Source organism: Nyctibius grandis, chromosome 33 (assembly GCF_013368605.1).
Source record: "Nyctibius grandis isolate bNycGra1 chromosome 33, bNycGra1.pri, whole genome shotgun sequence".
NCBI lineage: Eukaryota > Metazoa > Chordata > Aves > Nyctibiiformes > Nyctibiidae > Nyctibius > Nyctibius grandis.
In genome coordinates, this window is record NC_090690.1 from 605509 (window position 1) to 632195 (window position 26687).

The 26687-nt window shown below is 54.0% G+C and overlaps 3 protein-coding genes across 7 annotated transcripts in view; 2 read left to right on the forward strand and 1 right to left on the reverse strand.

Annotated features, from left to right (window-relative positions):
• Positions 1-9534, forward strand: part of NSD3 (nuclear receptor binding SET domain protein 3) — a 43019-nt gene extending 33485 nt beyond the window's left edge. For 3 of the 4 annotated variants that reach the window (XM_068421597.1, XM_068421600.1, XM_068421599.1), the window contains 7 exons: positions 406-518; positions 1346-1615; positions 2394-2510; positions 2902-3043; positions 3591-3697; positions 4062-4266; positions 5655-9534. In XM_068421597.1, the coding sequence (XP_068277698.1) occupies positions 406-518; positions 1346-1615; positions 2394-2510; positions 2902-3043; positions 3591-3697; positions 4062-4266; positions 5655-5896 (1196 nt within the window). In that variant the 3' untranslated portion in view covers positions 5897-9534. Of the gene's footprint in view, positions 1-405; positions 519-1345; positions 1616-2393; positions 2511-2901; positions 3044-3590; positions 3698-4061; positions 4267-5654 lie in introns of those variants that run through there. The other variant, XM_068421601.1, reaches the window with a different exon arrangement.
• Positions 9535-11299: 1765 nt separating this feature from the next.
• On the forward strand, positions 11300-14878 carry PLPP5 (phospholipid phosphatase 5). The gene is made up of 7 exons (XM_068421419.1): positions 11300-11373; positions 11603-11711; positions 12934-13024; positions 13324-13387; positions 13720-13844; positions 14234-14404; positions 14709-14878. Exons 1-7 carry the CDS (start codon positions 11300-11302, stop codon positions 14876-14878), a joined length of 804 nt encoding a protein of 267 aa, XP_068277520.1.
• A 1112-nt stretch (positions 14879-15990) lies between these two features.
• DDHD2 (DDHD domain containing 2) lies at positions 15991-25128 on the reverse strand. Of its 2 annotated transcripts, XM_068421356.1 has the most exons (17): positions 24751-25128; positions 23493-23683; positions 22725-22814; positions 22231-22351; positions 21349-21438; positions 20346-20481; positions 19803-20011; positions 19596-19666; positions 19326-19445; positions 19021-19116; positions 18643-18771; positions 18381-18536; positions 18198-18300; positions 17951-18115; positions 17540-17702; positions 17134-17251; positions 15991-16831 (listed from the first exon to the last, which is right to left on the reverse strand). In XM_068421356.1, the coding sequence occupies exons 1-16, from the start codon at positions 24935-24937 to the stop codon at positions 17161-17163; spliced, it is 2118 nt and encodes a 705-aa protein (XP_068277457.1). In that variant the 5' UTR covers positions 24938-25128; the 3' UTR covers positions 15991-16831; positions 17134-17160. The 2 variants fall into 2 exon arrangements, with proteins under 2 accessions (XP_068277457.1, XP_068277456.1); XM_068421355.1 differs by having other exon boundaries at positions 19326-19666.
• Positions 25129-26687: the final 1559 nt, after the last annotated feature.

Consider the following 26687-nt stretch of genomic DNA (forward strand, 5'->3'; position numbering starts at 1 on the left):
TTTGTGTCTCCATCACCACTTAACCTGCATGGGAATATTATGTGACTAGTGTTCTGTGTTCACGTAAAATTATGTAGATCCCTTAACTGCAGATAAAAATATGTTTCTTTAAGTGCCTACTCATTGTGGAGTGTTGTGGGCAAGTTCAGTTCTTCCCCAAACTGGGAAATGTTAAGATGGAGCTTGGGCTCTGCTGCATGGGATCATTGTTCAGTATCTCGGTACCTACTGAAAGTACCTGATGATAGATTCATTATATACTGCAATAACTCATTTTCAGCTTGTGTTTCTGCTTATAGAGTTCTATTCTTAGCTTTAAAAAAATAAATTGAAACACGTACATGTATATATTTGATTAACAGCAGCTGGTGCTAATTGCTTTCTATTTTGAACTCCCTTGCACAGCACTTGAAGAAGCGGCAAAGCGCTTCCAGGAGCTGAAAGCACAAAGAGAGAGCAAAGAGGCATTAGAAATAGAAAGGAATTCAAGGAAACCTCCACCTTATAAACACATTAAAGTGAGTTGGCTTCTTTCTTTTCCTATTTTTATTCTGTGCATGAGTAAGCTATGTATTTAAACCAATATTTGCAGCAATTCAAGCTTAAGGAAATTCAAATAAATGATTTTGCTGTTCTTCTCTAGAATCTTTTGTTCTGTCTTGTAGTACCATAAAACATGCTTTTAGTGGAGTATTTGTGAAAGAGAGTTAACGGTTGCAGAACAGCTTTACCCAAGGTAGAATTTTGCTGGTTGCAAGCACGTCTCGTGTGTCTTAGATACATGCTGGCTATTGCAGCTTGCCCCTCTTTGTTAACACTGAATTCAGTTTTAGTAGGAATACCAACTGCTCATCCTGCTGCAGGCTGCAGAGTCTAACTCTTGCCAGCAATTTTGGACACATAAGACTTGGTGGTGTTCCTTTAATGTTTTTAGTTTTACTTGGAAGAAATCCCAGTGATGTACTTGATGAACTTTGTGTGCTTTGAGTTCCTGAACCAGTTATTCTACAGGGGGGAGACTCATGCTGTACTGTCTGGAGTCAGGAGTTTTAATGTTCTTCACTTAAATTGCTCACTGTTGGCTTCTCTGAACAGTGCACGTCCCCAGCTCACTTAGCAGTGGAGTGGCTGCCATCAGTAAAAGTGCATGTGTCTGCTGCTGAGTTGCAGGAGGCTCACTTGTGACACACTGTCCTGCAAAAGGGTGTAGAGGAAAAACAGCGACGGCATCATTATTTTCTTGCCTTCTCGTGTCCTTTGATGACTGGCCTCCAATAAAGCTGCTAAGTCTGTGTTCTTTGTGCATTGTCTCCATCGTTTATTCTTTTTTTCCTTTCTTCCACAGTCCAACAAGGTAATAGGGAAGGTTCAGATTCAGGTCGCTGACCTGTCCGAAATCCCTCGCTGTAACTGCAAGCCGTCGGACGAGAACCCCTGTGGGCTGGAGTCGGAGTGTCTGAACAGGATGCTGCAGTACGAGTGCCACCCCCAGGTGTGCCCGGCGGGAGAGCGGTGCCAGAACCAGTGCTTCACCAAAAGGCTCTACCCTGATGCTGAAATCATAAAAACTGATCGACGTGGATGGGGTCTCAGGACAAAAAGGAGCATTAAAAAGGTAGAATTACAAAGGACAAAGGTTGCGATAGCAACCAGATAGACTGGTTTGTAGTTTGTAGTAGTGTAGTCTGAGTCTTATCTAACGTTCACTTGACAAAAACCACGTAGTTGCTTTCAGTCTTAACGCGTGCCGGGCTTCTGAGTCACCGAGGTGACTTACCTCTCAGAACCGTGACCCGAGTTGCCTGGTTTCCACCCTCATCCCTTCCATTTACCTCTTTGTTCGTTCATGTTTGGGTTGTGACAGCAGTGGGCGAGGGCACGCAGGGACAGGCATTACTGCCCCCGTCGCAGCCTTCAGGGCATCTCAGATTTGAGTATTTCAATAGCTATTTTCCACAGTGGTTTAAACCATCAGCAACTGGCTGTCCTGATAAAGTGATGCTCAGAGGGCTGAGTACTGACTCCCTTGTATCCAGGTATCAATCACCTTCCAGGTCTTTCAAATACCTTTAGGTAACAGTTGGGAACACGCTGTTGGCCTGGAGGGCTACTTCTAAACATGTTTTTTAGTGATCAATTTTTTTAAATTCACAATTTTTGTATAATCTGTGTTTCATTAAAACTTTGTTACTGTACATGTTCTGAGTTCATTGACTATTAGAAGTCCTAATAAAAGTGAAGGATGTAGTGAAAATGCTTGCCATTGTAAGTACTCATGGACGTTTCCTTAGGAGTCTGTGAATATTGTCTCATTGTCCTTTTAAAAAGAAAGCAGGAAACTTTAAAGGGTTCTAGAGATGGATTTCTTATTTTTGTTTTCCTTTACTTCTCAGGGTGAATTTGTGAATGAATACGTTGGCGAGCTAATTGACGAAGAAGAGTGCAGGCTGCGGATCAAACGGGCCCATGAGAACAGCGTAACCAACTTTTATATGTTAACTGTAACCAAGGTAAATATTGTATCTTGTTCCACATAAACTGTTTATGGTTGAAACTAGGGGCAAAATGCTGGCAGAAGCATCATTCCATGTTTGATGTTACCCTGCTACTGACGCCTGAGTGTCAGGAGGAGGAGAACAGCTGTATTTCTCTTTAATGGAATGGGTGGAGAGATGAAACAGCCTGTATCTTAGGTCGTGCGCTCTGTGCCTGTTTCACTTCTGTAAGCACAAATATTCAGACACTTTTTCATAAAACTGACTCTGCAGGGAAAACTTACCACTTTTAACTGATTGAAAATAAGCATATTTTGTGCTGCCTCAGCCATTAGTAGCCACTTGTCAGCAGGAAACCCTTTTTTGTTTGTAAATACTAAATATGTCTTTGTCTTTTTATTTGAAGGACCGGATAATAGATGCTGGCCCAAAGGGGAATTATTCTCGTTTTATGAACCATAGTTGTAATCCAAACTGTGAAACGCAGAAATGGACAGTGAATGGTGACATTAGAGTTGGATTATTTGCTCTCTGTGATATTCCTGCAGGTAAAAAGATGGCACTATTTTGTCTTGCAATGGCTAAGTTTCTGACTTGTCCATGTTTTTTTTTCTCTGAGGTTACTTAATACCAGTGATGTTTGTAGGAACTTTGTCATTCATACTCGAGTTCCAGTTTTAGCAGGGATCTTATAGTCAGGAAGAGTTTGAAGCTGAAAGCTGCTGTTAAAGCAAACTACAGGGTTTGCTGCTAAGTGCAATTTTCACTCTGTCATGTAAACGCTTCCTGTAGCGTTGATGCTCTCAGCAGTATTTGTCTGGTGGGGTATTATCTTTCCATGTTAAGTGTTTTACCTGCTCTGTCATTGTAACTGAGTCTGTGTGATAGTAGAGATGCTACTTCTGTCTGATTAGGCGGAATTTGCTGCTTTCAAAGTTTATGAAGTCAATGCACCATTTCAGGCTTGCTCTTTTAAAACATACTGCTGCCAGACCTCACAGACTAGGAAGAGATAAATGCTGAGGAAATGTCATTGTCACAGGCCTGTCTTCCCTCAATGTCTGTGTGAGTCAACTGTTTTTCTTTAAATTTTAGGAATGGAGTTAACATTTAATTATAATTTGGATTGCCTGGGCAATGGTAGGACCGAGTGTCATTGTGGAGCAGAAAACTGCAGTGGTTTCCTAGGAGTGCGTCCAAAGGTACATGGATGAAAACTGAAGCTTCCCGTGCCAAATCCAGAGGTGTAGTGACAGTAGGGCACAGAGAAGTTTTTGTTTCATTTAACTTTTTACTTTATGTAATACTTTCCACCCTTGAAACCCTCTAAAGATTTTACAGTTATGCACTGTAGTGCTGTTGTGTCTAGGGTGAAGTTAATTTACCAAATTGTGTTAATTCAGATACGTGTGGGTGGACATTTCTGGCTTTTATAGCTTGAAAACTTTTTTAATAGGATTTAATTTAAGCATAGTCTACGCAAATAATAACCCAAAGTTGATTAAATTAATTTTAATAGAAGGGGTTTATAAAGTGACTGTATGCTGTGATCTTTGTAATTGCCAGACAGCATTTGCAACGGCAAATGAAGAAAAGGTGAAGAATGCAAAACTAAAGCAGAAGAAACGGAAAATAAAAACAGAACAGAAGCAGATGCATGAAGACAACTGTTTCCAGTGTGGAGATGGGGGAGAACTAGTGATGTGTGACAAAAAGGACTGTCCCAAAGCTTACCACCTCCTATGCCTTAACCTGACTCAACCACCTTTTGGTAAGAGCAATCGTATGGCTTCCTGCTCATCTTTACCTTCCTGCAGGAAGACAATGTTTGAGCTGAAATGCAGGATTCATTTATGTTAAATGCAGCATATTTGTGTTCTCAATACCACTCATTTTTAGAAACACCCTAGGTGGCAGTGTTCCTAAGTGAGGACCGATGGACAGAGAGGCGTTGTAATACTTTTTAATATTCTTATTGCATCTCTTTCTTGGATCAAATTTCCTCCTCTTATTTTGATGGAAATACAAGCATCATCTTGATGTCCCAAGGTCACCAAGCACAAATCAAATGACAGTTCGAACCACTGAACACAGCAAGTGTGATGTGTAGGACTCAATTAATCAGTAAATTTGTTTAAATTATCTGCTGTATCCTGATGGCACGTATCTTCCATTTGACTTTTTCCATGTTAAGGCACAGCTTTTCCTAGCTAGGGCTTAAATTATTCAGTACAACGTCTTGATCCGATTGCAGGATTTTGTAGAAGTCCTTATCTCTTTAATCTTCCCGATTCCAAAGACTTTGGTGAAAATAATTGGAAGTCCAGATTAAATTAACCAAAAGGCTGCAATGGGTGAAGTTGAATCTGTCACGTGCCTTTTCAGCAGATTAGAAACATGGGAGCTCTCCTCAAAATAGCTTATTTGCTGGAGAAAGAGATGATGGCATCTTAGCACCAAGAGCAACTTGGCTTAAGGTTTTTTGTTTGGCTTTGTTTTTCTTTGAAGTTCAGGAGCTTTTTAGCCTGGCCCAGATGGGCTAGTGGCAACTTCATTAGAGGTCTAGAGTCCCATCTTGGTGCTGTTCTCGCCCTTTGGGACACAGGTCTCAACACACTGTAAATGCAGTGTCATGTCCCTGTGAAGGGGCGTGCTCCCTCTTTCTCAGCAGTAACCCAGCAAAAATGGACTTCAGTGAGGCTTGGACACAGCAGCAAGAAGCTTTTGATTTTCCTTTTTTTGCTGTGCTCAGTGTACCTTTGCAGTCTGAGTTCAGTACATGGTCATACAAATACATGCCTGAATGGTAAAATGTACAAAACCAGAAAAATGTACAAACCAAACTCTCCATCTTGCAAGGACATTAGGTGTTGTGATGCCAGAGGAGGTTGATGTGACTATTTTAAGCTCTGGTTATGCGTGCAGGGTTGTTTTGAGCCAAGTGAGGCCTGCAAAATGACTTAAGAACTGTTTCCAGTCAGATTCTTGTAAATGAGAAGCAGAAGTAGCAACTACAGTGAGAGCTGATTTTTCTGAGCTTTCTTTGCATTCATCTGATCAATTACACCATGGAGTAGGGGTTAAAGACCAGCGCTGTCCCTGACATGCACTAATTTCAGCTTCCTGTCTCTCTCTCCTCCCTTCCCCTCCCATCCTCAGGAAAGTGGGAATGTCCGTGGCATCAGTGTGACGTCTGTAGCAACCCTGCAGTTTCCTTCTGTGAGTTTTGCCCTCATTCGTTCTGTAAAGATCACGAGAAGGGAGCCCTGGTGGCATCAGCGCTGGATGGCCATCTCTGCTGCTCCGCACACGACCCCAAATCTCCTGTGGCACCCGAGTACTGGAGCAAGATAAAGTGCAAATTGGAAGCACAGAATCCTGTAGAAGAAACAAAGGAGTGAATCTGGCTAAAAACAAACAAGGGAGGGGAGAAGAGGGGCAAACAGGCGATGAACTTGAAGAGACTGCTCTGACACATTCAGTCTTTGTCATCGGAGCCGTTGTGTGTGGACTGGGAACGGGACCAGTTAATCTTAGCAAGCAGAAGCAGGCAGTGGTGTTTGTTTTTTATTGTTTGGTCTTTCTTTTACCCTTGAATGTGCTACAGCAGCTCTTACTGTTGGAAACCAGAAACGTCTTGGCCTTCAAAGAAAAACGTAGACCTTTTGACAGTGGAAAGAATATTCTGTTTAAAATATGTTCTTTGAGTGTAGAAAGCAAAGCATAGCAACATATTTATTTATTTAATTTTTAAAGGGTGTTGGAGATCTGGTTTTGATCAGTCAACGTGTCTTTAAAAACAAAATAGCAAAGCCAACGTAATTTTTATGTCTAGTTTAGGAAAAGAGTAAAGCTTCCCCACTCCGTGTAACATTGAGATGCCATAAAGACAGATGTGGGTTTCAGACCAGGTGACCCTGAAATGCCTCCATTCCAGTACTTATTTTTAAAGGCATTTTGAGAAGGTAGGTTATAAATCATGTTAACTTATGAGTATTATTGTAAAGCTTTTCCTATGAGGAATCAGGTGTATGACTTTTTGGAAGTGCTTGTAACACAAGATCTAGCGTTGCTTAAGGAGGGAAGAAATCATGGTTCCTTGCTCGAGAGCTATAATGGGTGTGTGCAGACAGGCGTAAATTCAGAAAGAACTTCATTGCACAATGGTGATGTCTTTATCCTGCCTAATTTGGAAACCCCTCGTAGTCAGGAGAGCCTCCCAGCCTTGGTCACGTCCTGCAGCACGCTCAGACTGAAGGCTTCATCCTGCCAGTGGGAGCTCTGCCCTTGACTGCTTTCCGCAGGGGATTGCTCTGTGCGAGTGTATTTGCCACCTGCCAAGTCTGCACTTGTTTTATGGCCGTTATGTTGGTGTGACTCTTCACTGCCTCCCTCTCAGGCTCCCGTTAGCTTCAAAGGAAATCTGAGGGCTTAAGGGATCCGACCCGTGTGCGTGTTTGTTTCGATTGAATGTTTAGATTTTTTTGCTGAGAGAGATCATGTAACTTTAATCTTCGTTGTTAATGGAGCTAAGAAGAATCTTGGCACTTCTGCAATGAACAGGGTATTTTCTGTGTCTGGGTAATGGGCCGTGTTCACAGCAGCCACTGTGAGCCTCACGAGACAGTTCTCTCGTGGATTTCCTCTGCTAGTCAGTAGAGAGGCAGGCTCCTTCAGCGAGGCCTTTGAAGTGGCTTAGGTAGGCTCCTGCTCCAGGTTTTCTTTTGAAAAGCTGTCCTTGTGCATTTCTTGTGCAAGGAGCCAGGGGGGACTGACTTCCCCAGGCTGAAGTTAGTCTGTGGTGAACCTCCTCCCCTGGCCCCCAGTTTTAGAAAGCACTGTGCATCCCCCCCGCCCTGGTACAGCTGGAGTGTGCTTTTGACTTGGATACTGATGTTAGCTGACTTCATGCCAGCTTTTTGCTAATGGGTATTGAAAATAATCCTGATGAATTAATATCAAGTGTTGCTGGCATCTGGCTAAATTAAGCCTTTGAATCAAGAGCCTTGTCTCTGGAAAACTGCTTACATAAACCTACAGGAACATGGTGACTTCCCAGTTCAGGAAAATAGGCTGCAAAAGTACGTGTGGGATTTTAGAACATGGCTTGCCTCTGGCTGATGTCCTTCTTGTCCTCAAATTTATGTACAGGGGGACAATTTTTTTGTGTGCAATTGTAAAATTACAAAATACACTACAGTCTCTTTAAGCAGCTGCTGTGCCATGTAACTGATCTGGCAGTTCACCTCTGAACGTCTGCAGATGCCTTTCCTACACACTCGGGGCAGTCGTGGGTGGCACAGCTGTGCAGGTGTCTCCTGGGTCAGTTTATGGTACAGAGGGCTGATGGGATCTGTAAAGCACTTCATCTTGTGCTCCGTGCTGCAGTGAATGTCTGAAACACTACTCTTGCTTGAAAGCAGTGCTGTATTTTGGTATTTTTTACAAAAGATAGTTTACAAGGATTTTATTTTTCTTAACATTTTGTGTGATAAATGTCTCTTTTTAAGCTCTTACTTGGGGGTGTTTAACCTTTTCAGAAATTCCAAACGTAGCTCTTGCTACAGTGTCTGCAAGGCCCGATGTGTTTACTTTATATTATTTATTAGGCTTGGTAACGCTCAGATGATTTTCTCTTAGTCAGAGCACTCTGAATACTGCAGATACGCCGTCGTCTGAGTGCACCTACATGCTTTGTTTAATTCTGTGTCCGTGGTGACTTGCTGACCGGAGGGAGATGGTGTGGTGGCACCAGAACGTCCTCACGAGCATTCAGCGTGGCAGGGAGCAGCCCAGAGCCACGGACCACCAGCCGCCACGTGAGCCGTGCTGGGCATCGCAGGACGTGGGAAGGTTCACAGAGGGCTTTAGAACTTGCACAACGCTGTGAATTGAGGCCTGCTGCTGCTCCTGTGCCACTTGATGTCCTGGTTAACTTTGTGTTCAAACTTCTTACAGGTGCTTCTTTTTTCTACCCAAAAAAAAAAAGTTAATCGTAGCCCCAGCTGGGCTTGGACTTGAAAAGGAGAACAGGAGATGGGTTTGTAAGCTTGTGCATGCTTAGGAACAAAAAGTCTGACCTGGATTTCACGCTGTTGGAGAGAAGGTGAATCTTTCAAAAAACTTCAGCATTCTGAGATAAGAAAATACCTGATTGGTAACGTAGGGGGTTTGTTCTATATACCAAACACAAAGTGTTAGAGTAGGTGTTTTAACCACATGTTCGCAAACTGAATAGAACAATAATGTGATTCCTTTGTGAGGAAAAGATTTAACAGCTGGTTTGATAATGGGCATCAGCAGAGGGGGAGTCAGCTGCTGAGCTAGATTTGTGTGCGGTCTCTAAAATGAGATAAATATTGGGGAGTTTGGTTGTTTCATGCTGGGGCCTGGAAGAAATCCACAGAACTGCTGGTGATTCCGGTTGGGAACTCAAACCCGCTGTTGTACGCCTGCCCGGCGTTCCTTGGCTGGCACGCACCGGCACGCTTTCCCCTTCCTTTTGTTTTACATTTCTGGGGCAGCACCGCGCTGCTGGCGCACGCCCGACCCCGGCTCTGGCGCCTGTGCGTCCTCCTGGCGCGGTGCCCGAGCTGCTCTGCGAAGTTGTCGGGATTCTGTTGTTTACTGGAGCTTTTACTCCGCAGTTGCACCTCAGCCCAGCGCAGGCGTCCTGCAGACCGTGCCCAAGCGGTGCGGTGGCTGGTTACTATCATTTTCTACACACATGGTGCAAGCGTTAGTTGTTGTAGCTTTCAGAGGATTAGTGTAGACATGTCCTGTCACTAGACTGTGGAAGGCGTTTGCAGCTCAGGAAGGATAAGGTGAAAGGCAATTTTGTGGGCAAATTACCTTCTCTGGTCACCACCATGGTCTTAGAGGATCTGTTAAAATGGACTAGTGGGGCTGGAATGTTTAATTTTGGCCTTTCCGTCTAAAAAACTTCTTGTATCTTAATTTCAGGATAGAATGGGAAAGACACAATTACTAGGCGTAATTAACAATGAGCATAAATCTGTATATATTGCAACTCTGCGGATCTATGTGGGTGGGGGAGGAGGGCGGGAGGGGGGACGTCCAGCGCTGGTACGAAGTCGTCACTTTAACATGGAAACCTCTGCCTCATTGAATTCAGGGTTTAACGTACTTGAAGCTCTGCGGTTCCTTATACAGCTTTTTTATTTATACATGACTTTTTTTGTATGCTACATTGAACGTGTCTTTGACCTCCCTGCAGTTACTTCCCGCTCCCGCTGCGCAGTGGCTCTGGCAGACGGGGGTTGTTGGAAGCAGCTGGCCGGACTCGCGTGTGTTCAGGTGTTGCACGAGGGACGGCCGCCGTGGGGCCGGGCTGGCCGTCTGCTTTCCGTTCTCCATCTGCTTCCCCTGCCATTTACCTTTGTGTAGCAAAAACATTTGCACTTACGATACACTCCTACACTTTGGATGTGTTCACGATGTGAAAAAAGAAAAAAAAAAAAGGGCAAAAAAGAAAGAAAAAAAAAAACCAAACCTGTTTCCTATGATGTTCTCCTGAGCGGCAGGGTCGGGTCCCCGCTCCCCTGCGAGGGGGGTTGTTCAGCTGGAGCTCGCTCCGTGCTTTGCGTAGAAGGCTTTTGTAATTAATGTGAAATCAAAAAGGGAAAGCGCGTGTGAATTTGCCAAAGCCGTTGGCTCGCTCGGCCGCCGTTGCCCGTGCGGTGCTGGCTGCCGGGGGCTGTGCACGGGGCAGAAGCGAGCTGCCCTCCCCAGCACCGGCTCCTCCAGGGCTGCGGGGTGAACAGAAAGGTTTCCCGGTCACTGGTGGGGCTGTATCTCGTTTCTGGGGTCACTTTTCAGACGAGGTGGCAGCTCGCCGTTGGGGCTGGCCGGCGAGGGGGGCCTTCGCCGGGCGCAGGGGTGTGCGCGTCCCCGGGGTCGCCGCGGGAGATGCCACCCGCGTGTGCCCGCGCGAGCGATGTTGCACAACGCAGATACCTGCAGAGTCCGTTCCCGTGTGCTCCTGACCTGTAAGGATGACCTTCGTAGAGTCGTTATTTCTGTAGACTTTGTTTATCTGTAACAAACTTTGTAGATTCTGTGAAATGTTATTTTAACGGGATCACTCGAGTCTTTAATAGCAAAGCATCAATATTCACTGAAGTCGATATCTTCAGAGTTTTTGGGAGTCGACTAGAAGCTCTCGACACTAACGACGTAGTGTTCAGTTTCCCTGGCGATGTTCCACTGGGGCATTACTGTATTATGACTTGATGTTGCCGCATAGACTTTGAGATATACGATATTGGGGGGTTTTGTTGTTCGGCCGATGTTCTCCTGCGTAGTGTGGCGCCTGTAAAGCTTGGTGACCCTGTACATAGCCAGCTCGCTGTCGGTAGTTCTAGCCTAGGATTGCCTGTAATATTTTAGCTTCTTCCTGAATGTGTGTGACGGTAGGAACGTATAATTTTTGTACATTATATTTACGGAGATGTTGCCTTTTTTTATTTTACAAATACTTTGGAATTCAGATGTGGTTTTGCTTCCGTGAGGATTCATTTGGAAAGGTTTTTAATGACATTCCACTGATTTGAACTTTTGCTTGAGGTTGACTTCAATAAATCGTTCTGAATGTTCCAACGACGAAACCCTTCTCCCTCCGTCTCGGTGGCCGAGGACGGGACCGCGCTGCTGGGCTCGGGGGGACGGGACGGGGAGGGCGGTGGTGCCACGTTGGCAGCCGTGCGGGGCTGGGCCGTGCCCGTGCGGGGCGGAGCTGTCCCCGTGCGGGGCGGGGCCGTGCCGTGCGGGGCGGGGTGGCGGCCATGCGGCGGGCGAGCGGTGCGGCGGAGCTGGCGGCGGAGGCGGCGGTGCGGGCGCTGCTGGTGGCCGCCTTCGCGTGAGTGCGGGCGGGGGGCGGCCGCCTGGCCCCCGCAGCGAGGCGGGGGATGCTCCTGGGCTCGGCCCGGCGGCCCCGGCCCCCCGGAGCTCCCGGGGGCAGCGCTCAGCCCCCCGCGCCCCGCAGCCCTGCCCGTGCGGTGGGAGGAGGCGGAGCTCCCGGGGCCCCCGGTCACGGGCTGTGGGTGCACCCTGCCCGAAATGGGGTTTTTTCTCTCTTTCCTCCCCAGGACGATGGAGTTCCTGCCGCCGTTTCAGCGCGTGGTGCAGCCTGAAGAGATGTGGCTTTACCGGAACCCCTACGTGGCGGTGGATCGCGTCCCCACCGTGCCCATGTTTGTAAGTGCGGATGGTTCCTGCTTGCATTTAGTTTCTTCTCTAATTACAAACTGTCCTTTTAAAGCAAATCTACCGGCTGAAAGGCTTGTATGTGAATACCTGTAGGTCCTAATGCACGTGACTGAAAGTGCAACAGGGTATCACAAACTAGACAACACTTACGGTCATTTTTTGTCATCTTCTTAGGCTTTACCATCCAGCATTGTCTTTGGGATTTTAACTAAGTTTATAAAAAACCCGCGGGGACTCTTCACTGTTGTTCATCATCAATTCCACGTCCAGGTTACTGGGAGCATGGAGGATAGTGTGTATCTCACCATCAGGGAACGTTTTGCTTGAAAACAGCCATTTTCAGCAAAGTGTTATTATAGTTTTATTGTGAAAATGTTTTCCCCAAGTCTCTAGGCTCTGTTAAAAGGGTCTAATATAAAACTAAGTGTTGGATGATAATTAGACCACAGTCTGCTGCAGGAGTTGTCCCTTCCCCTGAAAGAGGGGTGTTTTCGTGAGCTGCCGTGGCTGGCGAGCACCTGCTCTCTTGGCAAGTAGCACTTGAGGTGGGCACTGAACGTTAAAGGACAAACCCTTGGGGTAGCGTTTGGATTTGGCAGTGTAAAGCCGGACACGTGCCACACTTCAGGGGGTCACAGACCCCTCAGGAGCCTGTCGGGCACACCGCAGGCGTCCCCGGGGTGCAATCCCACGGCGGCAGTCGTCCCTGAGATGCTGTGGATGATAACGGGTTTCCTCTGAATCAGCAGCTCCCGTGTTTTTTGCTGACAAGCAGCACGGGTGCTGCTGACAAAGAGCGAATCCTTGTTGCGGGGCCGGGGAGAGCTGAGGTGCTGGGGCTGGTGCTGTGAAGGGAAACCCACAAGTGGGAGAGGAGGGAGCTGCGGGCAGGAGCGACGTGAAGCCTCCAGAGCAGCGCTCTCGTGCCAGAGGTGCTGGCTGAGAGCTCGAGGATGTGCTGGGCTGTCCTCAGAGGAGGGACAAACAGGAGGAACAGCCGTGCTTGGGGAGCACGGGGTTAGTCAGGCTTTGCTGCAAAGGCAGCTGGGGTTGGGTTTGCCTTCTGGTAGAAGGGTAGTGTTTGGAGAGGACAGGTCACTGCTGGGCTTTGGGGAAGGAAAGTCTGTGAGCAATTGCTGCTGTGTTCTGGTGAGAGCGCTTAGATCTGCTTCGCTAACAGACACCTGACAGCCTTCTCCTTCTGTGGCAGTTCATCGCGTTCCTGTCTCCCCTGTTGCTCATTGTCCTGGCAAGGGCGTTCATGGATGCCGACCGAGAAGACACGCGGGAAGCCTGCCTAGGTGAGCTCCTCCTTATCGCAGAGAGCTGCAGCCCCCCGAGGGGTCTGCCCCGACACCGTGGCTGGGGTCTGGGGGTCTGCCCCGACACCGTGGCTGGGGTCTGGGGGTCTGCCCTGACGCCGTGGCTGGGGGCCGGGGTCTCACAGATGAGTCCTTTGCTCTTGCTGGGGCACAAGGCTTGTGCAGGGGTATCGAAGCCGAGCTGTGTGGCTCCAGCTGAAGTCTGAGCACTGAACGCGCCTCGAAGCTGCACATTCAGGTGGGGACGATGCTGACGTGGCCTCTCTGCTCTCTCCCAGCTGCCAGCCTTGCTCTCGCCCTGAACGGGGTTTTCACAAATGCCCTGAAGCTCATCGTGGGGAGGTGAGAAACAGGCTCGTTCCCACTGTGCAGGGAGGGGAGGCACGTCTGCGCAGCGGGAGAGCTAGAATAGCAGGAGCAAGGGCCAGGAGCTGAGGTTGGACGTACTCAGCCTGGAAAGAAGGTCGTTTTTTCTAGCTGTAAAGACAATTAAATATTAGAACAAAATTCCCACCTGGGGATTCGGTTCTCGCGAGGCATTTGCTCCGCTGGGCTGGATGGGGAGGCTCAGGGGCTGCCCCGCTGCGTTCGGATGTGGGTGCTCCGACGGCTCCTCAGCGCCGTGCTGGGAGCCCTGCACGCCCGAGGGCTACGTGCCTTGTTCTCTGCCCCAGGCCACGGCCGGACTTCTTCTATCGGTGCTTCCCGGACGGGCGAGCGAACGCGGAGCTGGTGTGCACGGGCGACCCCGGCGTAGTGACCGAGGGGCGCAAGAGCTTCCCCAGCGGACACGCTTCGTGTGAGTTTTCCATGTCCCCTACCCGCTGCGGCCCCACACAGCGAACCGTGGGGAGCACAAGCCCGTGGGGAGGGCAGCTTGGGTTTGCTTTCATGCACCCCATGCCTTTGGCTACATTCATTGGCCTCTTTGGGGGCCTCAGCTTTCCCTCTGCAAAGCAATGGGGTGACAAACGTAGTCTGAAGCTGGCTGTAGCTCCTGGGAGGAGGGACGTTTGCTGGTACCAGCTTCTGTGGCTCCTCCATTGCTGGTGCTTCCCTTGGCTTGTGTGGGCAGGACAGACATCCTCTTGCAGCCCTTCCACCGCAGCAGAGGAGATGGTGAAGGTCTGGCTGAGAGCCCACGGCAGAGCCCGGGGCCGTTTCTGAAGCAACACGCTTCTTTTCCAGTCGCCTTCGCCGGTCTCGCCTTCTCTGCCTTCTACATAGCCGGGAAGCTGCAGTGCTTCGCCCCCGGCCGGGGCAGCAGGGCTCTGCGCCTCTGCGCCTTCCTCCTCCCCCTCTTCCTCGCCACCCTCATCGCCGTGTCCCGCACCTGCGACTACAAGCACCACTGGCAAGGTGGGTCGGGTCTGCCTGCGGACCCGGACGGGGGCACAGCGGGGTGCCCTGAGCGCGGGGGGGTCTGCGGCGCCGCAGAAGTGTTCAAAGCCCACGATGGCAGCTTGGGTTTTTGATTACCCCACTGGCGGTAATTTCTGTGCTGCCTGCAGGGTGAGATGCTTTTCTCTTTGTTTTAAATAAATGCCAAGCTTAGTTTGACAGCCAAGGGCCAAGTCGCCGACGCGGCTCAGCTCTGAGCAGGCTGAAGCTGCCTGCTGGGGAAGCTCAGGAGAAGGTAACTCTCCTCTGGTCTTGCCCACAGACGTGTGCGTTGGCTCCGCGATCGGCTTCGTGCTGGCGTACCTCTGCTACAGGCAGTATTACCCTCCTCTGACGGACTCCATGTGCCACAAACCGTTCCTCTACAAACCCAGAGAACTCCCAGCGCGCCAAGAGAAGCCGGCAGCGTCCAGCTGCCACCTCGACATATAGCGACGGGCTCCGTCCTGCCGGCACCTCTCGGGCTGGTCCTTGAGGGCGAGGGCAGGGGAAGGCTTCAGGGAGGCTGGTCCTGAGAAGTGGCTCCGGTGAGGATGAACCTGAAGCCCAGGCAGGCAGTTCCCTGCGGTGCTGGTGAGTTGTCCTGCTCAGGGGCCTGCGTGGCTTCGATTAACCGGACTCTGTAGGCATCCCTCCCGAGCGAGGGGCTCGGCGTGCGACCCTGCGCGGGGACAGCCCCGGTGCAGAAGGTCCCGAAGCAAGAACTGGAGATACGTGGCAGTCTGGTGTGCCCCGTCCCGTGGGTGTTCCTGTGTCCTGTCCAGAAGGTACCGTCCGCTGTGTCTCCTTCAGCTCAGCCGAGCTCTCCCATCCCTCCTCCTGGGAAGCGTGACATGCAGGACCTGCTCCTGGCGCCGGGTTTGAGTCCATATTTTCAATCGTAGCTGAGCTAATTTGGAGCAATGAGCACGAGGCTGCAGTCTCTAACCATGGATCAAGTAGGGGAGAGGGAAGATGAGACTAGCGTGACCATTGTTTGTATAACTGTGCTAGCCCAGATTTTTTTCTCACTTGCCAAATAAAGGAGTTTAATTTTTAAATGAGCTGTGCTACTAAAAACTTCACTTCGAGGACTGGTACAAGCCGTGTCCTTCGGTATGTCTGCAGGGGTTTCTAGGCGGGTGTTTATTCTGTGTCTCTTTCCTTGCAGCTTTAATCCAGTTGTAGAAAGGTGACAGTCAGCAGAAAATGAAGTGGTGTCTGACAGCATCCCTTCAGAGGGGCTCAGACAATGGAGGGTAGAGCGCTGCTGGGAAAGCCAAGGCCCAGCTGTGTGGCAGGACTGGTGTAAGTAGTTACTTGTCACTAGTCTCTCCGTAGATACGTGTGTTGATCAAGCGTGTGTCCGTGCGAACAGCCGAGCTCAGGACAGGACAGGACAGAAAGCACCACCCCATCACCTTCAGCTGGGGCCATGTGAGCCCTCTGTGACCCTGCAGCTTCACCAGAAGTTACAGAAATAGCTTCACTTTCCCCTAAAATTGTGCACGTGTGAATTTTTAACCCCCTCCCTCTCCACCCAAACATGCACACACCGCAGTCATCTACTTATTTATTTTGGCTTTTACTGGAAAAGACATTAAATAACATTTAAAATGTGTTTCACTTTTTTTTTTTTTTAACAAAGTGCATAACTTAAAAAGCTGATCATGAGTGTCCCGTGTTAAGACTGTTCCTTTTCCGACTCTTGTAGGAGACGCTTTAGCAATCAGTAGTTCAGGCGCCGGCCGAGCAGCGTGTCTGTCTCTGCAGTCAGGTAACAGAACAGCTTCTGTTCCTTTGGGCTGGGAGGAGGGATGCAGGCTGCAAACAAAACCTTCCCAACGGTGCAAATCACGTAGGACAAGGGAGGACAAACAACCAGGCTGTGGAAAAAAGGCTCCCTGGTGCACCCTGGGCTTCACCTCCCACGGACCGCAGTGCTCACGCCTGGTGCTCTGTGTCAGGGCAGGGAGAAGTCGGCGATCTCCGCCCGACAAGGCTGCTACAGCTCTCTCCACGCTGCGTGTTTAAGGCTTTTATTCCTCAAGGTCACAAGCTGCGAGTTTCCTCGCGGAGCCGGGAGCAGTCAGGCCCTCGGTGTCGGTTCCTAGCCCAGCTAGCCTGCCTCGGGGCTAGAGGGGCTTGTGTGGTCACTTACAAGGTGGAGGATAAAGTACGTGGTGCTACAGGGAGTCACAGGGCAAGTGCTGGGTGTGTTTGAGCAGAAGTGTTTTCCCTTGATACTTTCCACCCCCCACCCCTACCCAAAACGGAGGAAAATCATCCTTATCTCCAGGTAGCAGCAAGTTCTTGGGGAGCAGCATGCGGGACACGGCAGCAGAGGAGAGAGGAAGGCAGAGAAGAAATCGGGACTGTCCTGGTGAGTTCTTGGTTGAATGGGATCTAAGGAAGCAAAAGGAGAACACGGGAATAGCTGCACTGGGGCAGGCCCGAATCCACCCAGCCCAGCCCCCTGCACCCAGCGTCAGGCTTCGGGGGGAGATGCGATGAGGATGTGCCTCATCCCCTGGTCCAAAGGAGAAAACAGGCCAAGGAGAAAGGACAGGCCAAAGGAGAAAACCCGACGCCAACTCCTGCCTGAGACACCGCGCTGTGAATAAGGAATATTATTCCCCCAAAAGGACCAGACGTCCTCTGAGGTGTCCTTGGACACTGGGAAGGAAGGTGGAGGCGAGGTGACTTACATCGAGCAGCCAGAGCAGCACAGCTGGTCATTGGCTTCCTGGCAAAGGCTGATCCAGCGTGATGCCTTGTGTCTGGTAGATCTCCTTCAGAACCAGCAGAACGGTGTCTTCTGACTCCCTGGAGGAGGAGGACGTGGGCATTAGAGGGGGACGCTTCCCTCCGCTCTGTCAGGACATCCACGATGGTTACGGGGTAGATGCAGCCCCCCAGTTGATGCAGGCAGCAGTAGGCAAGGAGAAGGACAGTGGTCTCCTTCCTCAGCCACCCGCCGTGCCTGCACCATGGGCAGGAGCGGACCTCGTTTACTCAATTAAGGCTTTTCTTACTACGTTTGCTTTAAAAATGATGGCACCGTGCTCACATCAGACCTGAACTTGAAGCTTTGACGGTTATGCAGAAGCTTACCAATAGCAGAGGTGCCCTTGCAGTGCAAACAGATACTCGTTAAAGCTCTCTATTGGCTTCTCCTGCAGCACGTAGTCGATGCGGTTCCCTCCGTTCAGCCTCCCCACGTTAATGGGGGGGGCCTCTTCCTTCGCTGCCGCGGGGGCCTCGTCTGGCTTTGTGTCTGAGGGAGGGAAGAGGAGCGACGTGGTTCGGCCGAGGGGCACCAGCAGCCGTGGAAGTATCACAGCATCACCGTGCCCTCCCTTCACCCCACCGCAGGCTCTTGAAGAGGGGACGCAGCTTGAGCGCTCCATCCTTCCCCCCCAGGGCTCTCTCTTGGAAAACAGCCTCGCAAGAGACAGCTGGAGGAGGGTGATGGGCTTGGCCGGCTGCGTCCCCGGCTCCCCCCGCCCCGCACGCACCACCGACCTGGCTGCTTCTCCGCGCCGGCCTCTGCCTCCACCTCGGCGTCGGCCCCCGCCGCCTCCACGGCCAGCAGCGGGGCGCGCGTGAAGGACTGCCAGGCCACCCGCAGGGACCCCAGCAAGTTGTTCTTCAGGTCCACGCTCATGCGAGTCAGCCCTTCTTTGAGCTCTGGAAGGCAGGAGGGGTGGGTGCGGGGCTGGGGGCCGCCGCGGCTGCCGGGGCGGGGGCAGAGGGGCTGGGTGCTCCTTACCCAGGTGCATTCTCTTCCTGCCTTTGTGGTGGGGCAGCAGCATGGGCTCGAACTCCAGCTCCGGGACGATCATGGGCTCGATCCTGTACGCCACCGGGTCAAACTGTGCGGAGGAGGGGGGCAGTGAGCCAGGGCTCGTGCTCCACGCGCCCCACGCAGGAAGGCTCTGGCTCTTGTACCCACGGGGTGGAAGATGTTGAAGAAGCCTTTGCAGGTGGGCAGGCTGTAGTCCGGGTTGATCCGCTTCACGCCTCGCACCGTGAGAAACATCCCGATGGGAGACCCGAAAGCAAAGAAGATGGTGGGCTTGTAGTTCAGCTGAGGGTAGTTTGCTGAGACCTGGGAGAGAGGGAGATGTGGTTTTGCTTCGTGAGACAAACTCCGCCCTGGTGTTACGAGCGCCTCGTTGGTGCCGTTAGAGCACGGCGCCGAGCTCGGGAGTTACCTGTCCTAAGCCAACGTCCCGGTACTGGTGATTCCTCCCACCAGCGGTGCTGTGCGGGTCGTGCTGCGATGGGCACCCGGGCTTGGCTCCGCGCTCCCCGCTGTGCCCGGGACCCGCCGCGCTCTGGTCCTGCAGCAACACCAACGGGAAGCCCCGGTAGCGCGGCTCCCGCAGCAAGCCCACACCACGGCCCGTCCCACCCACCCGGGAGCCAGCGAACTGCCCGGCCTCCCTCGTCCTCCAGAGCCAGGGCAGTCCTGGCAGCACCATTCTCCCCCAGCCAACCCCCCACTAACTTCAGGCTCTGGGGAGGGCTGGTCCTTGTGTGAGAGCGACGGGACGTGCCCTGGCTGGACACGGGACGTGCAGAAGACAAACCTGCGTCTCCGTCTTGGAGCTGATGTAATGAAGAATCTTCATTCTTGGTCCTAAGGGAATCCCCATCTCTTTAAGGTTCTTCTCTGTGCACAAGAACTGGAAAATAAGCGACCCGGGCATGAGTACGGGAGCAGAGCGGTGTGTGGGGTGAGGTGTTTCTGTTCTCTGTAATTCCGTTCCTGCTGCGCCCCACGGAGACGTCCCACACGCGAGTGACTCGGCGCCAGGAAGATGTGCAGAGGGTGCGAGGACTGGGGAGAAAAGCAAAGCAACATGAGAGACAGCAAAACAGGAGAGCTCCTCACCAGTGCTTGCCTGTCCATCTCCTCCTTCTCAAAAACACCGCAGTATTCGGACAGCTCCAGCTCCTGCAGGATTTCCTTTATTTCCTCGACCCCCCTGTTGCTTGCAGCTGTGCTGGAGCCCTGTGAACAGAGCCAGCAGGGATCACGCCGTCTGCTCGCTGACTTGCTCCCGTGCGTGTTGGAGCCTCTCCCCCTTCCCCAGGCAGCCGCGGGAGCAGGAGGTCGGCGTGACGCTGCCCCGCAGCACCCCACGCTCCGGGCAGCGCGTACCTCTGCGCTGCGCTCGGCCTCCTCGGGAGCAGCTCTCTGGTTCGTCAGGAGATCAAACAAAATGAGCGACCCTAGAAACCAGGCACGGGCAGGCAGAGCATCAGCATCTCCCTGGGGAAAAGCCCCGAGCCGTCTCCCTTCTGGGACCAAAGGCCAGTGCCCTCCCTGCTCCCACGGCGCGGGGACACCCGCGGTGACCCCCCTTACCCAGGCTGTGCCCCGCAATGGAGACCCCCCCGCTGAAGAGCGGGTTCCTCTGCAGGAAGAGCTGGTAGAGGCGGTTCATTTCGGAGGCCACCGTGTCCACGATGGTCTGGCAATAGGTGGGGCTGTTGTAGAAGAAAACGTCCAGGATGGTGTCGTTGATGAAGTGACGCAGGCGGTTGATGCTCGGCAGGGTGATCCGCTCCAGGTCGCTACGGGGGAGAAGAGGAGAGGGGGAATGGCAGTTCGGGGGAGCAGGGAGCCCCACCGCGTTTCTACAGCAAAATGTAAGTTCAGAGAAGGGTTGCCACCATCTCAAAGGACATCATGTTGTAATCCAGGCCCTGGGCTCACGCCGAGACGGAAGGTAGAGCATGGCCTGTGCTCTTACCCTCCAGGCAGGAGTGAGGAGCCCGGCCTTCCTTCCCCAGCAGCCTGACCTGCCCTCTCCCCTGCCCGGGGCACTGCAGAGCCGTGCTCGAGTGCAGAAACTGGGCACCCAGTTCCCAGAGGCCTTGAGAGGAAGGGGCTGCCCGGGACGCTTACACGTCCACGCCGGTGGAGTGGAGGGAGCTGTGCCAGTTCACGGGCAGGAACTCGACCCGGCCGATCTGCTGCTGCTCCTGGGCTCTCCTGAAGTGCGCCTGCAGCATGCTCAGGGACACGGCCCTGAAGTCGTTCACTGGAAAAGAGCAGGGGCTTACTGAGCTGCAGCCCGCGGCACCAACAGCGCTTCATGAGATAAAAGATCATTACCAGGGGAAATCCCACCGGGGTCTTTAATCTGCTGCTGCCACCCTAAAACCTTGAATGTTTAACTACAAGACCAGGGGAACGCTCCATGTCCTTACGTGTGTGTTTACTGCATTTCGCTGTCCCCTCTGCAACAAGCCTCCTCTCCACATGGGCAGGGCTTTGATGCAGCAGCCAGGGCAAGAATTTAGGAATTTAAAAAAAAATAAAAATCTGTTGCAACGATGCATGTGTCAGAAAGGGAATCCCGAGGGAGGAGGTGAACTTGAAATTACTCAGTTCTGAGGGAGAGAGGCTGATTTCCTTATTTCAGATGGTCAGCAATGATCACCTCTCTACAGAACTGAAGGACTCTGAGCAAATAATAATGAACCTGCCAGCCCAGAGTCACTTGGTTTAGGGCCCTGTCACAGCGGGTGCTCAGAGGAGCGTGTAACACCCACGATGCTCCTCGCACGCTCTCCCAGCCTCCCGGCGTCTGCAGCTTGGGGGTTTCCTGAGCCAGAAGCAGCATCCCTGGTTTTGGGCCGCTCCGGAGGGTGCTGGATGGGTGCTGGCTGTTGGAGTTCACCCAGTGAGGTTCACCCGTAGCAAGAGACTGAGCAGGTTACTAATTATTTGGGCAGGTTTAGACAGTTATATGGAAAATCTGGATCCGATTTGGGAAGCTCACTGTTTTGAGCAGCAGCAGGACACAGGGGTGAAAAGTGGCTGCCCTTTGTCCCCGCAGAGGAGGGTTTATGGCTCTGCTAAAAGCAGCGCATGGGAAGGGCCCCCGGCCGGGCTCCGCACCTACCGCACTGGACGATGCTCCTGAAGCGGATGTCGCAGGCTGGGCCGATCCCGTGCACCACGAAAACCAGGTGGTCGATCTGCAGCGGCTCTCCTGAGGAGGGGAGAAGAGTTCAGAGCTCGGGCCCTGCGGGAGACATCGCGGGGAGCTGCCCCGCTGAAACCATGTGCTCTGCGGGAGAGCGGAGCCTCCATCCGCACCTCGGCCGGGGAGAAACAGCCCGAGTTAGTGCCTGGGTTCGTGCCTAAAGGGCAATGGGATTTCTCACATTCCTGAACTGTTTGTCCTGCCAAATTCAGCTGCCCACCCCGGGGTGGATCCGCATCGATGGGACAGTAGAGGGAGGCGAGGCGGCTCGTCCCAGCTTCTGTCACCATCACTTCAGCGGGAGGGGATGGTCCTCGCAGCTCGCACCCACCCGTCCGTGGGGCACATTCAGACAGGAGTGGGCACGACCAGGAGGACTCGGTCCAGCCGCCCTGTGCCCAGCGGGCCCTGCTGAGCCACCCGGCCCCCGCGTAGCTGCACCTCGGGGAGGCACCAGGAGGAGTCACGGCCGGTCTCTACACCCCACACGCCTTCGTTTGCATACGTGCTCTCCCGAAGGCATGGACGCGTGGCAAACGAAGGGGTTAGATGGGAGTAACTGCCTGTCCTCGCCGCAGGGACAAGTCCTGAGACCTGACCAACCCAAACCAGTCTGGGATGCACGCTGCGGGCTCTCTGGTTTCTGAAAACCACTCGGTTCCTTCCAGCATGAAACTTTTACATGTGCACTTCATTGAAAGGACCATGGAAGCTTCTGTCAGTCTTGTTGGAGTAAACAGGTTGGAAAACAGCCGCCGTAGCTCTGGGTGGGTGGAAGGGAAGGAGAAGCGAGCTCACCATTGGGGATCTCGGCAGCGATGTTCTCTACTCCTCTCTTCACAGTCCGAGGCCGACCTTGCTCCGTGGGAGTGGAGCCCCAGTCGTCGGAGGCGGCGGCGGGGTGGTAGTGCACCATGAGCTGGTAAACAAGAGCAGCCTGTCATTAGGCTGTGCCGCACACCGTGGTTAAGCAAAGGAGGAATTGTGCTACAGCAGCTGGTGTGACACGGGGTGGTACCAGACCGTGGTGCTTAACTGTGCTGGGACAAGCCCTTTGCACAGAGAGCAGAAGGTGTGTTGGAAAGGAACACCAAGGTGTGAAGCCGACTCTCTGCAGGCATTGCCCTCCGCTCTGGCGCCTGTAGGCAAGGGGGATGCCTTTGGACAGGGCCGATTTCTCAGCAAACGTGGTTAAAAGAAACAGCGTAAAGCCAGAGCATAAAGAGAGGCCGTCAGGAGAACAGAGGGGATGTCCTCGGTGGCGAACACAAAGATCAGCAGCCCCTCCTCACCTTTGGGTTGTGCAAGATGATGATCTCCCTGCTAGGGGACTCCAGTTTCTTCTTCCACTCGTCCAGGGTCACGGCAACCATGTAAGCTTCCTACGGAGAAGAACACGCTCCGTGAGTCAGCTGAAGGTGTTCCCATGAACATGCAACCGCCTGGGACATTCCCCACCCATTTTATGGTATCTCTTATCAACACATTTTGCGAAACAGGCAGAGAAATCAGCCAGGTCAAGCTGGAGGAGCCACAGGGTCATCTGCCTATCACCTGCTGGGGAGCGTCCCCACAGCCCCCAGTTTAACAGCAGCAGCAGACCTCCCTGCCAATCCAGAACTGTGTATTTGGGGACATCAGAATACAGATTATTGCAAAGATGTATTTTTTTAAATATATATAGAGATCTCTTTCCAAAGGAAAGTCTCCGGCCATTAACAGCACAGACCCCTGAAGTCTCTAACCCCACACAGCACTCAGTGGGTCCCCGCAACGATGATTTTTTTAAGCTTGGGCGCTTGACCGCGTGGCAGAAGGATGCTGAGGCGGCCGGAGGAGGGCAGGGGGCCGGGGGGGCCGCCCGGGCACAGCGGGCTGGGGGGAGGCAGCGGCAGCGTTTGCAGCTGCGTTAATCAGCTGCGAGAACACCACGCCAAAGCCTCTTTGGAGTTCATGTCCTCGGGCCGCGTGCGCGTTTGGGACATCAGGGCCGGGATTTGACAGTGAGAAGCCGAGATGCTTCTTGGCGAGATGGATGCTGCCGGGAGCGGCGTGTTTACCTCCAGTTCTTCACTGAAGGCCTCCGAGTAGGGAATGTACTTGTTGTCCTTGTCCCCCTTGTAAAACCAGGTGCAGCGGCGCACCTCAGACACCTCCTCCTCCCAGTACACCGCGACGCGCTGCCTCTTCTTCAGGTGCACGTCGTACCTACCCCCCGACGTCGGGACAACCAGGTCTTCTTTGTCTCTCCCTGCAGGAACCAAGGCCTGAAATTAATCACGAGAGGACCAGAAAGGCACGTCTGCCGCGCCACATCAGAGGGAGGAGACGGGAGCACCTTCGTGGGCAGCGCACACGAGTGTGTACGAGCGACAGCAGCAGGCACCAGCGTCCTCCCTGCCCAAGCACGGCGAGTGGCATCCGAGGAGAGACGCCCCAAGCCAAACTTCCCCCGGAGGCAGAAGGTAAGATGAAGGCATTAAGTGACAACCGCCTTCCTCTCTAGTTCAGGCACAGGCTTACGTGGACTCTCCCTGCCTTGCTCAGATGGTAAATCGTGTGTTTGTGGCCCTGGGGTAACAGCGGGGGTGCAGGTCTCCGTGTCCCTGAGCCATTCCCCTCTAACACGGAGAACTCCGCACAGATCCCAGTACGGACTTCCAAATCCTGTTGTTCTGCTGCCCTTTGGTCTGCCCGCGCGTCCCGTGCCAGGCTGTGCTCGGCTCAGCCGCCGTGCCAAGGAATGGGGCACGTTCTGTGACCGGCGGCACGGCCGCTGATCTGGAGCTTCGTGGGAGAGGGGTGACAGGAGCATCCCTTGGATGGGAGCAAGCAGAGCACCACGTGTCCCCACGGGAGCCATCTCCCCCGCGGGATCTCTGCCATCCCGCCTGCACCAGGAGGCTGCTTCGCCGTGTGATGATCTATAATTCAGAGCATCTCTCGGATGAATGAGGTCAGGCCACGCGACGCAGCCCGGCAGCTCGGTTATTCACGCGCTTACAGCTCTAGCGGTAGGTGCGTGGCCAAAAAATTCCCAATTTAAAATTCCTGAGGGAAAATTGTCGGTGCCAGGCGGGAGCCGTGGATGCGTCCGGGGGATTTCCCTCCGACACCCCGACAGCGCTTCCCCCGAGCACGCGCCTGATGCTCTCCCGTGGCCCTCGCGGTGATTTTAGGAGCCGGGAGCGGGTATTTACAACCAAAGGGCGATTTATAAATAGTGGTGATGGGAGCAGATGGCAAGTGGGGCCACGGAGCCCCCGGCCCGGCGTGGGGCTGGGTCCGCGGCGCGTGGGCAGCCCCCTCCCACCCTACCTGCGCCGTGCGCCTCCTCCAGCCTCGCCGAGTCCTGGCCGCTGAAGGGGACCCACCGCTCCCGCGTGTCCGTGACCTTGCGGTAGAACCAGTGCGGAGCCACGGCCTCGTACCGGTGCGTGGGGTCCGGCTCCGGCGGCTCGGGGGCGGCGGGGGGCCGCGCCGGGGGCTGCTCCCCCGCAGACATGGTGCTGCTGCGCGGGGCCGCCGCAGACACGCGTGGGGGGGTTTAAGGAGCCTCGGAAATTATTATTCCGTCTCAACGGGAAAACGCGCCCCGCAGACCCCCGGCTCCCTCGGGGGGGTCGCGGGGCCACGGACCCGGCGGGCGCCCCCCCCCGCCGCCCCTCGCGCACACGCGTGTCCGTGGGTGCGGCCCCCCCCGGACCGGCTGCCCCCGGGCCCGGCCCCGCCGCCGCGGCGGCTCCTCCGGCAGCGCAGGCCCCGGCCCCGGCCCCGGCGACCGCCCAGCGCGGGGCGGAGCTGCTGCCGTCACGAGTGGGGGCGGGCCTGCCTGCACCCTGCCTGCACCCTGCCTGCACCCACAGCCCTGCCTGCACCCTGCCTGCACCCACCGCTGCCTGCACCCTGCCTGCACCCTGCCTGCACCCACCGCTGCCTGCACCCCTGCCTGCACCCAGCCCTGCCTGCACCCTGCCTGCACCCACAGCCCTGCCTGCACCCTGCCTGCACCCACAGCCCTGCCTGCACTCCTGCCTGCACCCTGCCTGCACCCCTGCCTGCACCCTGCCTGCACCCACAGCCCTGCCTGCACCCACAGCCCTGCCTGCACCCACCCCTGCCTGCACCCTGCCTGCACCCACAGCCCTGCCTGCACGCTGCCTGCACCCTGCCTGCACCCAGCCCTGCCTGCACCCAGCCCTGCCTGCACCCTGCCTGCACCCACCCCTGCCTGCACCCACCGCTGCCTGCACCCACAGCCCTGCCTGCACCCACCCCTGCCTCCACCTACAGCCCTGCCTGCACCCTGCCTGCACCCATCCCTGCCTGCACCCTGCCTGCACCCCTGCCCGCACGCCCCCACCGCACGCAGCCCTCGCAGCAGCCCGGGTGGGTCCCTGCCCACACGCCGGCGCAGGCAGGCGACACCAGCGCTAATTAGGACTCTCTGGCCTAAGTCTCGACTCGGGGCCGCTCATTACGCCCCTGGTCCGGGCGCGGGCGGGCCGGGGTGCGCCGTGTGGGTGCAGCATCACCAGGGACCACGTGCCCTTTGTGCTGCTGCCTCCCACGTGCAGCAGGACCCACGAGACGCTGATCCAGCGCTTGTTTCTCAATCCTCGCGTGCCCCTTTGGCCTCGGCAGAGATTGAGAAACCCTCCCGTGACGGCGGGTGCTGCTCGGAGAGTGACGGGCAACCCCGGAGCGAGAGCTTGGTTTCTGTAGCGATGAGCCTTGTGACAAACACGGGGACGCGCTTCCTGATGTGGGGTTTTGTGGTGTGGGTGGGTGCTGTGAAATGCCTCCCTCCCTCCCTCCCTCCCAGGCTTTGGCCGCCTCCTGTGCCACGCGCACGCTGTCGGCTGTCCTTAGGGACAGATAAACGTCTCTCGCTCTTACGCCTCGGCAGCAGGAAACCTTTGTCCCAGGCCACCAGGCGCTGGTGACACAGCAGCTGAGCGCGGTGTTTCCTCCTCTCCTGGCTGACCGCATTGCGGTGCTGCTGGGTTTGCAGGTACCGGGGCTGCCCACGCTCCTCCCTGCACGGCTGGGACCTGCTCCCCGCTTCTCCCCGGCAGCTGGCAGGGAGGGGAGTGAGCGTCGGCGCAGACAGATGCAATAAACAACGCAGTTGTGTTCCTGAGGCAGCTCTGGCTACTGGAGCGGACACGGAGCGTGGTGTCAGCTGGCCCCGCGGGTCCCAGGCTCGCTGGAGCTGGCTGCTGGCTGCTGCTTTCCACATACCTGTGAGCGTG

What these genes read in the sequence shown, in the direction of transcription:
- DDHD2 (XM_068421355.1), bottom strand. Translation starts at nt 24,937, where the DNA reads ATGTCTGCGGGGGAGCAGCCCCCGGCGCGGCCCCCCGCCGCCCCCGAG. An exon ending in AGATGGACAGGCAAGCACTG is followed by an intron (nt 19,117 to 19,325) that starts GTGAGGAGCTCT and finishes CTTATTTTCCAG; the next exon opens with TTCTTGTGCACAGAGAAGAA. An exon ending in CGGCGCGGAGAAGCAGCCAG is followed by an intron (nt 17,703 to 17,950) that starts GTCGGTGGTGCG and finishes TCCCTCCCTCAG; the next exon opens with ACACAAAGCCAGACGAGGCC.
- PLPP5 (XM_068421419.1), top strand. Translation starts at nt 11,300, where the DNA reads ATGCGGCGGGCGAGCGGTGCGGCGGAGCTGGCGGCGGAGGCGGCGGTG. An exon ending in CTGAAGCTCATCGTGGGGAG is followed by an intron (nt 13,388 to 13,719) that starts GTGAGAAACAGG and finishes TCTCTGCCCCAG; the next exon opens with GCCACGGCCGGACTTCTTCT. An exon ending in CCCCAGCGGACACGCTTCGT is followed by an intron (nt 13,845 to 14,233) that starts GTGAGTTTTCCA and finishes CTTCTTTTCCAG; the next exon opens with TCGCCTTCGCCGGTCTCGCC.